Source organism: Gymnoscopelus braueri (genome assembly GCF_963280865.1).
Source record: "Gymnoscopelus braueri genome assembly, chromosome: 15".
Classification (NCBI taxonomy): Eukaryota; Metazoa; Chordata; class Actinopteri; order Myctophiformes; family Myctophidae; genus Gymnoscopelus; species Gymnoscopelus braueri.
This window is the reverse complement of record NC_137620.1, coordinates 11,647,922-11,660,817: the sequence shown is the minus strand read 5'-3', so window position 1 is coordinate 11,660,817 and position 12,896 is coordinate 11,647,922. Positions and strand designations below refer to the sequence as shown.

Here is a 12,896-nt window from a genome sequence, read left to right as displayed (position 1 = left end):
TAGTGGTGGAATGATTCAGTACTAGATTTATGAGTAACGTGGACGTCTTGGACCAAGAAAGTGGAGCATATCACTCCAGTTCTTAACTCCCAATCTGGGAACCCATCAGCAACAAAAAAGAAAAGAAAAATGCCTCTGGGCACCGTACATTTCCCTGTGTAGAGACCGGATGTCGGCCCGTTCACTGTCCTTCAGCCCTCCTCTTCCATTGGTGCTCCTTTGTTTTCATTCCTAATAGAGCACTGAAGTCTGACGTAATTTACTCATCCTACCTGGGTTGCAGTTTATTTCCCCCATTCAGAATTCCCATAGACTTGTTTAATATCGTGTCAAATAAGAACTGTGTTCCAAAAATAAACAAATGACCCCGGCGGTTTGACTCATATGGATATGAAGCATCAACTGACGGTGAGAAAATGCTAATGTTACTGCGGACAAATTAGTTACATTTTCGCCAGAAATAGACTTTATCAAATATGAGTGACTGACTATCATAAACGATACAGCGACACCTCCCTGACAATATCGCCGGGACAGTTTTTGTATTTTTGGACCACAATTCTTATATGAGACGATTCTAAGATGACCCAATGTTATTCTCCATAGAGAAATTACTTCCGCAACCCAGGGGATGAACGAGTGACGTCAGGACTTCAGTACTCTATAACAACAACTCTACGCGTCGTAATGGGAGTTGCCGACAGATTTAGCTGCGGAGCTCTGAATTGTGTCTTGAGAGATTACTTAAGTCACTTGTTCCCTGTGTGTCAAAGAAATGATTTCAAAATACATTTCTGATCTTGTACGATATCATGAACCATCTAGACCTCTCAGGTCATCTGGGAAAGGCCTGCTTTATGTCCCTACAACCAAAAATAAATGTGGGGAAGCAGCATTTAGTTTTGATGCACCACATATCTGGAACAAGGTCCCAGAAAACTGCAGGGCTGCCACTCTTATTTCTGTTTGCCTTTGACTGAGTTATTTAATTAATACATGTTTCTCTTTTCTTTTCTCCTCTGCACTGTAACTGTATCTATACAGTTTTACTTCTTTTGTTTTATGCATCCTAATGTAATTTTATAATTGTATTATTGTGTTTCCTTTGATTGATGTTCCGTGTAAAGCACATGTTATTGCTTGGTTGTTGAAATGTGCTATACAAATAAAATGGGCTTGAATTGCCTTGGTTCATTTAGTAACAACTCTTCATTATATAGACGGCAAGCTATTTGAGGTCTGTTCATGAAATGGGGTTACAGATGTCTACTGTTGATAGGCAAGACATTTTGTTTGTGTTAGTTAGTTTGTTTTCAATTTAGAAATGCCTGTACAATGCAGTCCCCATGCGTCTTAATATAATCTCACCACTAGATGCCGCCATGCTACAGTTCTATCAGACAGTGATACTGGAGATTTTAGTTAAAGCCTGAGAATGTGTGACCTGCCATGTGCCATCAATAACCAGTTGACCAGAAAGGACAGCGAAAATAAATATTTGGTCTTTAGTGAGCAGAGGATTTTTTTTAGACCATTGGTCTTCAACGTTTTTCAGGCCAAGGACCCCTTAGCTGAGAGTGTGATGAAGCAGGGACCCCCTACTATACACTGTAGGCCTATACAATGTTCATAGATTTCATAGATGGCTTCATAGACTTGTTTGACAGCACTGTCATCAGTGTTGTGTAAACTAACGTTTTTTTGTTTTGTTTGTTTACACATATATTTATAGGAATTTGTTGGATTCATGTTAATGCGTATATTCAGACATTTAACCTCTTAAACACTCCATACTTAGTAAACCTGACCGACGGCTCTGTACTTGGTCCGCTCTTTTTTCGTCTACACCAAACCTCTTTGCCTGAAAATAGCAAATCTACAAGCAGATCTACAAGCTCAACGCCTCGTTGAGCTTGTAGAACTCACTTCCTATATAAACTCAATTTACAACTCAAGCTGGCCCCATGGGCAGAACATATACTGTATACTGTATGTCTGCATGGGCCCCTGGCCCGGCATGCCCATTCAAGGATCCAGCTATGGCAGTCTGGTTGTTCAGCCTTCTAGCTCATGCACTATAGTCATGGCACAGCAACTTATTTAACCCATTTAGACCGGTAAAGAATCTGAGCCATTTTTTGATTTCTTTGGGCTATTCAAAAATAGCAGATACTGTAACTTGTTCAATCACCGTCATACAGGGGAAAAGTATAACATCAAAGGCCTTATTTCATGTTCAACAGCCAACAACAGGTGACCTGTTAAAATGTCTGTGCATCGGTAAGACCTCAAGATTGTTAAAAACACGAATTGCTGAGCAGCACAATCCGCACAATCCGCAACAATGTAATCTCTAGTCCTGAATGCACTTCTGAAGCCTTAATTTGTCATTGGAACGTAGAATCCAGCTCAAATTAGAGCCCAGGAATCAGTTTACGACCACGTCCACGTGTGATTTATCAGGCAGGTGTACCCTGTCAATTACAGCGTACAAATTGTCGGCTGTTGATAAATGTGGCGAAGCTTCACCCCACCTGTTCTTCAACATGAAGAAGCGGCATACGGCCAAGAAGAGGAACTTCTCCGACATGTGAAGTTACCCCACCAATCGTCTCCGTGGATTCACACACAGCTACACAGCAAACATGCCTATCATATGCATGGAATGCCTATCATATGCGTGGAATGGCACATACTATTTACATACACAGGGCACAGAAATACTCTGCCGATACCTGCGGTGTAGTATTTCTACACTGCAGTATTGATGCTTTTACTTGTGAAAAAAATAGTGAATACTTTTTCCACCATTGCCAACATATTAATAGAACATAACATGTGTAAACAAACAAACAAACAAAAAACATTAATCTATACAACACTGATGATTTTGCTGTCAAACAAGTCTATGAGGCTATCTATGAAAAAGTTTAATCTGCAACACAATGTGATACAATAGGTAGTGAGGGTCCCTGCTTCATCTATCCCTCTCAGCTAAGGGGTCCTTGTGCTAAAAAAAACAAAATGGTGTACTTGAATGAAGGGAGGCAGGCCACACAACTTAAATGCACAGTGGATTATTTATTTAGAAGGAAAATACACCAGAATAATGTACTTTATGTAAGACCCAAACAACCAGTAGGACATGAACTATAGGATGAAATCAAGAAGATACTGTTAGGCAAGGACAATTAAAGGGATATTTCACTTCAAAACACTGCTGAGGTCATTTTAATGTCTACTCTGGCTTTTGTGTTTCACCCCAGACCAGTTTAAAGTTATACATTCAATATGTATTTAATAGTTTAATAAAACTAAAAACAAAAACTAAAAATGTGTAGATATTTAAAAATGAAAAAAAGTAATTGAACAAACAAGGCATTAGGACAATATCAGTCACCGGAATGGTTAAAATGGAGTTTGAAGTTACAATGGGTTTATATTGGAAGGGGAGTGTCATGAATATTAAGATTAATATCAAATATTTAAAAATACTGAATCAAGCAACTTAAAACAAACTGTCCTGGGTGAAACACAAAAGCCAGAGTAGAAGTTAAAATTACCCCAGACGTGTTTTAAAGTGAAATACCCCTTTAAGTCTAATTATAAAAGAAAGGCAAGAAAGGCTTCACTACTGGATATAAGGTGTTTTATCGGAAAAATCATTATTTTCTACACTTCCTCTTGTGTTCAACTGCATAGACCAGTGGTTCTCACACTTCTTCATGTCAAAGACCCCAACATTAGTATGCTTTTGGCTGCGGACCCTCATATACACATGAGTTGTGTTGTTAAAACGATTCAGAAATATGATCTACAAGCTCGCAATGTGACGCATTGTGAGCTTGTAGATCAGCTATTTTCAAATACCACATGTATATACGGTATAGGTTTGAAGGGGTTAAACTGATCTTGATGCTATATTAACTTATTTTGCTTGGGGACCCCCATGGAGCCCCCCCAAGGACCCCTTGGGGGTCCCCGGACCCCACTTTGAGAACCACTGGCCTACAGGCTACAGCAGTGGTTCCCAAACTGTGGGACGTGACCCCCAGGGGGATCCCAAAATTATGTTGGGGGGTCCCCAGATGATTAGCTTAATGTGCAACATTGTTTTCTCACTCAACAGTAAACAAACCAACGTGCAGTGTAAGTGTATACAGGGTATCTGCACATTTATAAAGTTACAATCAAATGACTTTTACGACCTTATTAGGACCACATTGGCCAAATTGTCAAATGTCACGTAAGGGGGGGTCATGAAAAGGTTGAGAACACTTGGTCTACAGACAGTACAGAATGTCTACAGTGGGAAGAGCAGGAAGCCACTGAAAGTAGTGTGGTGGTTCACATTGTCAAATACTTGAAAATTGTTCCCCCAATTGATCAAATTCACTTTGTCCCCGGCATTGAGTGACAGAATCACTGCTCCGCTGGTGCTGTCGCTGTGATGTTTTCCTTTGGATTGCCAGGTGGTGACTTGCTGATGGCCGTTCTTCACCAGCTTGGCCCCGGAGTAATAAGCACTGTAGCCGAACGTTGTGAAGGTGAACTGGAACGCTCCCTTCAGCGGAGCAGTGAAGACACCTGATAGACACATCACCATTAAAGGAGTAGTTCACCCAAAAAATGTCTTATTTTCTATCAATTACACACGCCATGAAGCATTGAATTCATGGAGATATTTTTGTTTTTGTCGCATTACTAAGCCAATAATTTCATTACCGGCGGAAAGATGCTAATGTATCCGGTAGGAGACTCAAATGAGTCTATTTGTGTCTCCTACCGGAAATACACCAAATTATTGGCTCAGCAATATGTCAAAAACAAAAAAATCTCCATGAATTCAAGGCTTCATGGGGTTTGTAATTGATAGAAAATAAGTACTTTTTTGGTTGAACTATTCCTTTAATATGGAATCATTAGGGGCCGTGTCCGTTCTATGTATTACTGATGAATTGAGTGCAATAATGGACCACAATGGAAACAAGCCCCCTCACCTTTTTTTTTAATATCCTTTTAGCATGACTTTTGACTGTAGGTACTACAGTCAAGTGAATTTACATTAACCACTTGAGCACCAATTTCTGTGTTTTTTTTAATTACTTTTTTACATTAACCACTTGAACCCTTGAATGGCAGATCTACAAGCTCACAAGCGAATTTGAGCTTGTAGATCGCCAATTGTACGACGAAAAGGTTTGGCGTGAAGGGAATAGAGAGCGAACCAAGTACAGAGCCAAAGGTGAAGTTTACTAAGTATTGACGGTTTAAGTGGTTAAATGTCTGAAAATACACATTAACATGAATCCATTAGAAATGATAGTGCTGTCAAAACAAGTCTATGAAGCCATCTATGAAATCTATGAAAAAGTTTAATCTGCAACACAATTTTACACTGGGGGTCCATCTCTATCTCTCAGCTAAGGGGTCCTTGTCCTGAAAAACGTTAAAGACCAGTTTTCTGAGGCTGTGAATTTTCAGCTGGCTCTCAGTACCTGTTGCAGGGTCGTAGGCTTTGCCGTTGTTGATGAAGACATTCTTGAACACGATGGTTTGGGATCCATCAACACGCACATCAGCCCTATCTGCCAACGATGCTGAAAAGCCCACTTTCGGACCAACTGAGAACAAAAGAGAAAGAGAGCAGGGAGAAAACATTACAATTTCTCATAATTTCACTCCATTTTCTTTGACATTTTTGGTTAATCCATGAATCAGTTCAATCAATCAATAGCATTCAAATAATCCCACACAAATTGTGACCTGATGGTCAAGATTCAATGTATCCCCTGAGCAAGCAGGCAGGCTCTATTATCTCAATGGTAAAAATGTCAGCACTTAAGCAGGAAACCGGGTTCAAAACATCATCGTCATCATCATCTTAAACAAGGTAGTTTCTCGGTGCAGCACATACTTGCAAATTGAACAAGGAAACAATTATACATTCTGTGTGCAGCACATATACAGTAGCAGGTATCGGGAATGTAAAACACTCACTAGCGTGTCTGCATTTTTCCTGTTATAGCGCCACCAGGAGGCATATTATTTTTGCAAAAAAGAAAAAAGATTTTGTCAGATCTTTCATAATCCATCCTGATTGGCTAAGATTAGCTTCATTAGCATAAGTTTGCAGGAGTGGCCCGTTTTTAATAAAATGTTTCAAATCATGAACGCAGTGATGTTTTTGTCCAAACATCACTATGACCTTTATTATCTACTTGACCCAGTACACACATGTGGTGAATCTCATCTACGTAAGCATATTGATATCGATGTGATACGATGACCATCAACTACAGTACTTTATCAGAGAGACTGACGTCTGTGCACAATGATACGAGATGCATGTTCTATTCTATCCATTCTGTCTTTGTCCTTGTCTCATATCTCCTGGTCACATCATGTGTCCAATACTATGTATATATTCTCTATGTGTGTATTAAACTTCAGAGCTTGTGTGATACTGCCTGGTGACATCTTGTTCTCCGCGCGTGTGACTCAACTGAAACATCACTCACCACCCTTAGTTGTTACTAGTTCTTAAAGGTAGGGTAAGTGATTTACTTAGGTTAAAATAAGTTTTAAATAGCTCTATATTCTGATAGTACTCATTGAGTGTTTGTTCAGTAAAAGGAGTCTCCCATGCCTCTCCAGCTCTTTAACTAACAGAAAATGCATTTTCAGTGCTCTCCCCCGATTGGTTTAAATGTTGTCACCTACCTGAAAATGTACATATATTCTGTTTACTAAAGAGCTGGAGAGATGCCTGTGACCGAAAAAATGCTCTGTAGCAATGATTACTATCAGAATATAGTACTTTAACCTTTTTAACAAAAAAATGTATGTATATATATATATATATATATATATATATATATATATATATATATATATATATATATATATATATATATATATATATATATATATATATATCACTTACCCTACCTTTAAGTGAACACATAGTTGGTCAACCGAAATCACAACAATCCCGCAAATCGGTACACTGTATGTCTATAGTCATGTCACCAAGACAGACCTGTCCAATTTTTGGGCGGTGTAGCCGCCCCTATAAGTGGGGTTGGGACACCTCATTAGCTGTATTGTGATTGGCTCATTAGTACACCACTAGCTGTACTGTGATTGGCTGACTCTATTGGCTGACTCTATTCAGCACTGTGATTGGCTAGCGAGACACATGATGACATTAATAACCTATAAATAGTTTTATGCACTTCAAAAAAAAATTTTTTTTTAAAGTGAGCTTCTATCACTATGATGATCACCGCCCACTTCACACTGGGTGTGATTTTTCATATTTCATCCTGATTGGCTAAGATTGACTTCGACTATGGCCTGGCGGAGACCTGCGCTCCGAGTAGCACATTTTTTCTAGTTTATTTAATGATTTCTAACAAGGCATCACTATTAACTTACCATCTCTCTTGAGGTTTCCGAGGTCATTGCCGAAGGTGGTCAGTTGTGCTTTAGTTTCTAGCACTTTAGACGTGAGATCTGTGAACACATTAAGAGATATCCAGTAAAAAGGCTTCACTAAATGCTTTGTGTTAATGCCCAACTGCACAATAAGCAAAACATGATCTACAGCTGTGCATTAAATCTAGCTGTGGTAAAATGATAATACACGCACACATTGTATCACTGACATTTTAGAGATATCAAATTGAATGGTTAATGTCAGATAATATTGTCTTATGGTGAACTGCATTTAGGATTTTTATCAACAAGGCAATTCTCAAGTTACCTGCATTCTGCTTCGTCAGTGAGTTCACTGCAGCCTGGAGCTCAGCCAACTTCTTGTCCGTCGTGGATTCCAGAGATCCGATGTTTTTGGCGTTGTCGCACGGCCTGACTGCAACGCAGGTGTCGGCGGTGTCGCATATGGCGACAGACTGCAGAACTGTCCACGTCAAGAGGGCCAGGATGTGTGTCTTCTTTGCCATCATGAGGATGTCTATGTTCTTGATGCACCTGTTGGGTAGCACTGGGTACACTGAGACAGAGGATGGAGGGGTAAAGGCCTTTATATAAGCAGAGCCAGAGCTGTCATCTGACAACAAACTCCTGCAGGGAGGGTGAAGGGGAATCCCCATCTATCAGGAAATGCTTGGTGGTGGAAAGTAACTAAGTACGTTAACCCAAGTACTGTACTTTTTTCGAAAATGAATACAATTTACTTGTGTCCAATCTGTATGGTAGAGTATGTTAATACAATATAACTTATACAATATGTATGGTAGAGTATGTTTGTTAATACAATATAACTTATACAATATGTATGGTAGAGTATGTTTATATATAACTTATACAATTGGGGGTATTTTTTCTCCCTGCTCCTCAATTTTGTAGATTTATTTTAGAATTTTGGCACGTTTGGCACGTCTCTCCATTCCTGAGTTTTGACCAAGATTGCAAGCTGATTCTGACTATGACCTTGATTGTGACTAATAGAGTTGATAAAGGGTCGTAAATCCTGCTCTATGTTAATTAAAACTATTTGTAGTTAAACAGCTGAAAACCCAGTGTAAAAAGGATGAGACGAAATCAAAGACAGACACAGGCCGGTTCTCAAATTAAAAAGGTTGACATTGTATTAAGAGAAAGAATCAATCCACGAGGCACCGTACAGCAAAAATATCTCTCTCCCTAAACAGTCAATGATCACAACAGTTATACACAAATGAAGTTGTTATCAGCTCTGACGATGACATCGGGCCATGAGGAGCCTTGCTCGTAGGTTGAGAGAGAAGATGGCAAGCGGATGGTGTGACAGTTTATCTTGGACAAACAGCGTCCAAATGTCTCAAACAACACGTTGACCTCAACTCTGACCGGCGTCGCTGGAGGTGTTGTTGCTTTGTCATAGATGGTCAAGTTAACTCCAATGAGCTGTTATTGTATTCCTCCAGAGATAATCAGTGACCTTGGAGGGCCTGCACTCTATACAGCTCAAAACACATGCAGTCTCTAGAGGAAAGGAGAGACCTGATACTAGGATTAGTTTTGTCCAACCTCGAACTTAATAAAATCATAAGATTGGTAGGCAAACTTGAGTTATGCCAAGATGGCACACTAAAATAGGATATGATGGCATATATATCAATATTGTCAACAAAAGACATAGTTTTAACTCTAACAGTGACCTTAATCTTTGACCTATTGATAGCCGTGTCCAACTGGGACATATCCTCCTGGTTTCTCTCTACACCATGGGTCTTCAACAGGGGGAGTTACTACAGGGGGGCCACCAAATCTTTGGGTGCATCTTTGCATCTTTGTGATGTATTTTCTTTTACATTAACCACTTCAACCCTAGCAACCCTATCCCGTCGAAAATAGCCGATCTACAAGCTCACAATGCGTCACAGTGCACCGCGTTGTCCCTGGTTTGTCTCTCAATGGGTTCTTGGCCCATTGAGAGACAAACCTGACAAGCCTGCCTGGGATGCCAGAGGCCCCAGCCATGTGTCAAAGTGTCCCGAGAAGACCCGCACTGTGTGTGACTGTGTGTGCGGCGCACTGCACTGATCAGGAGAGAAACGCAATTAAGTGCTGTTTAGCTTGTGTGATGTTTAAGACTGACCTAGGGTCAGGTTAGTGCAGCAGCGACATGAATGGCTGTGTAACTTGTGTGATGATTATCACTGGTTTAGGATCAAATTACTGCAGCGCAAAAAAAATGCATGTGTACCATTATAGGCCTACTGCCAGGCAGGCCAGCTGCCAGGCTGATTTGAAAACACTGGCGTGCAATCATGGATTCCTCTGACACTGTTGTTCTCAACGAGGTGACAGCAAAGCTTTAATCATAAAATGGTCATTGCTCAATAGGTCCGCTATTATTTCATACATTACATTACATTACATTACATTACAGTCATTTAGCAGACGCTTTTATCCAAAGCGACTTACAATAAGTGCATTAAACATAGGTAGGGAACTAAACTACTAATCACCAGAAGTCTTAAGTGCATTTTCTGCTAAAACAGGCAACCAAGAGTATACCTAGTGCTAAGGTAAAAGTGCACATATGCACATAAAGTCCACATTTATTTACAAAGAAAATATTTTGTCACGCTTAATAAATTAATACCTATTAAAATGTATTTATTTTTGCGTTTGTTTCATATGCGCTTTTTTGAAGGGGTGCCTGGGTCGGGTCTGTAAAATCTCTGAACTAAACGGATCTTGGAACAAATTTCACGGGTCCAATTAGGGTCCGGGTCCATAAAAAGAACGGCTCGGATTCGGACCAAATCTCACGGGTCCATTTCGGTTCGGGTCCGTTTTGTTGGACCCATGAAAAGCTCTACAAGGAAGAACCTCCACCTCACATTTTTCACATCGACCTCATGGTGGTCCTACAACAGCCCACTTAACGTTTTGGCCAATAACTCTTGAACTGTAGTTCGTACAATACAAATTTGTTTTTCACTGGATTCTTTGGATTATCACTCTCCATATAAAGGCCACTAGTGCCAGTTTACAATTTCCGCCATTATGCGTTTTCTTCAAAACACACTTTTTGCAAACTCCTAAAGATTGTGTCCAAGACTCACACAAAGCGGTACACATTATCTCTCGAGTCATGTGATCAGGATGTTAGATTTTTCAGATCCCATTCCACGAGGCAATGACCTTCTAAAGTATGCGGAAGGTTTGTACATTTCTGACATTGATATACTTATCTCTCTGCTCCTGTTTCATGCATGCATGCATAGACAAGCATGTTGATTGACAGTGAGATGTGGATTGTTTGCAACTCTGTCTGGCGTGTGAAAATATTATTTTGAGTGATTGAGAGTGTGCGTGTTTGTGCTTGTCGTGAGAATAGACTAACAGGTCACATAGGGACTTTAATTCTCACCCCAGGGAATAATGAGCCGTTTTCAACATCAGTTCGTACGTACAAATGAGAAGGAATGTAATAGATTAGAACACTACAGTATGTTAAAGGAGCATTTAACTTTTTAAAGAAGAAGAAGAAGATAAGGATAATTCCTTTTAACAGGACGTTCATGAAAGTCCTTGCGGGCTTGTTTCCAATGAGGGCCTGTGAGCAATTAGGGTTTAAGAGTCTTGCTCAGGGACAAATTTCATTTCATCGACACATATGCTGGCGTGGCCTGGAATCGTACCTGGGGCAACCAGGGCCTCTGGCTCCCTAGGCGGGCTGGGAACTAACCACTCAGCTATGGCCGCCCCTTTAAAGATAAAGAAGAAATCAAAAAGAAGTATATCACATTGCAGACAATCATTTGACTTGAGAGTTAAAGGAGCATTTCACCCCTGGAAGAAACTGCAATCACTCAATGGCAATAGTATTTGTAGTAGATAACAGTAGCACAATTTAAAATGTGCACCCTATGGCCAGAAAAATAATGAAATCTGTGTGTTTGACTAGGGTTTGACTGGACTGCTGCATTACTACAATGACCATAATGCTTTGGTGCACTGCCCCTCCTTGTGGCGAGGGGAGGTTGCATGTGGGTGTGATCTCCAACAACAACATACAAACAGCATGCCAGTGTTGCCATGTCTGCTTATTATAAGCGGCTTCTTTCTAAAATGTAGCTGATATTTGGGCTTGTTTCCAAATGTTTTGATTGTTGTTTAAACCAATGGTTCTCAAACATGTTCATGTATTTTTCCACAGACCCCCATCTGAAATTATAATTTGTGCCATGGAGCCCCTAACAAATATGTGTCAAAAATATTCCACATTTTGCACTTTTTCCCCCTCAAGATTTTTTTGTAAATAGCAGATCTACAAGCTCACAATGGGTCGTGAAGCGTTGTGAGCTTGTAGATCGGCAATTTTCAAATATACTGTATAATATCCCATGTCTAGGTAAAGTGCTCTTGGCCTAGTTATCTTCTTTTGGGCTTGTTTTCATAGACCTGGTTGCTTATTTCTCTCTCAATATCTGGCAACACTGGCTGAAGAACGTGTACCTCGCACACGTTCATCTAGTTACATATGTCCAAGGATTCGTTAGTGATGTCACATCACTGACAAATCCTTGGTATCTTTATGCAGTTCTACTTCCGTGTCGCATAGTAGTGACATCACTGTCGAATCCTTGGTATTGTGATCCTAGCCTTTCGCGACGGTGTTTGTTTACCAGCGCCGCCACTCCACGCTGTATTTTTTTTTCACGCTTGCGCTTATGAAACACTAAACAGGATTATTATTTCATGTCAACATTCAAGTACAACTATCAGAAGATAACTCAGGTAAAGTAATGCCTCACTCTGCAAGGGGGGTTGCCCGCTGGCCGCAGCTAATGGGAGTGGCCGAGTGGGGAAAGAAGGTTGAACAAAGTGTTACGGACACCCCTTGGGGCTGTCTTTGGAGCTGGTCTGACTGAGACGCGTCGAGACAACATGTAGTGCGGAAAGGAATGAGACCAATATTTCGTGACGTAAATAACGTCACGAAATCTTCGAAGATTATTAGATATCTAAAAACACAGATTATACAAAAAAAAAAAACAGGATCTTGTTTCTTGAGTCCTAAACTTCATTAAAAGAAGATCTAGTTGCAAAATCGTCGAAAAGTCCCTTTAAGGAAGAGGTTGTATTTGTTCTGTTGTTGCTATATGTGTGTTCAGTGGTCGAATAAGTATTCAATTTTTTTACTTAAGTAAAAGTGTAGAAATACTCTGTTAGAAGTAAAAAGCACAACATTTGCCTCTGAGATGTAGTGGAGTAGAAGTACAAGTACAAGTACAAGTACAAGTAAATTGTACTGAAAATGGAAATACTCCAGTAAAGTAAAAATACTTCAAAATTGTACTTGAGTACTATTGAAACTCCCTTGACAAACAAAAACACGAGTTTAGCTCAAGTAACACTGTCCTCGGAAAAGC

General features: G+C 40.0%; 1 protein-coding gene across 1 annotated transcript; it reads right to left on the bottom strand.

Moving 5' to 3' along the window:
• Positions 1–3,061: 3,061 nt before the first annotated feature.
• On the bottom strand, positions 3,062–8,117 carry LOC308102115 (cerebellin-2-like; the record flags this gene model as incomplete). Its single annotated transcript, XM_080451718.1, has 4 exons — positions 3,062–4,587; positions 5,499–5,624; positions 7,441–7,518; positions 7,769–8,117. 4 exons carry the CDS (start codon positions 8,115–8,117, stop codon positions 4,304–4,306), a joined length of 837 nt encoding a protein of 278 aa, XP_080307844.1. The 3' UTR covers positions 3,062–4,303.
• Between the last annotated feature and the right edge of the window lie 4,779 nt (positions 8,118–12,896).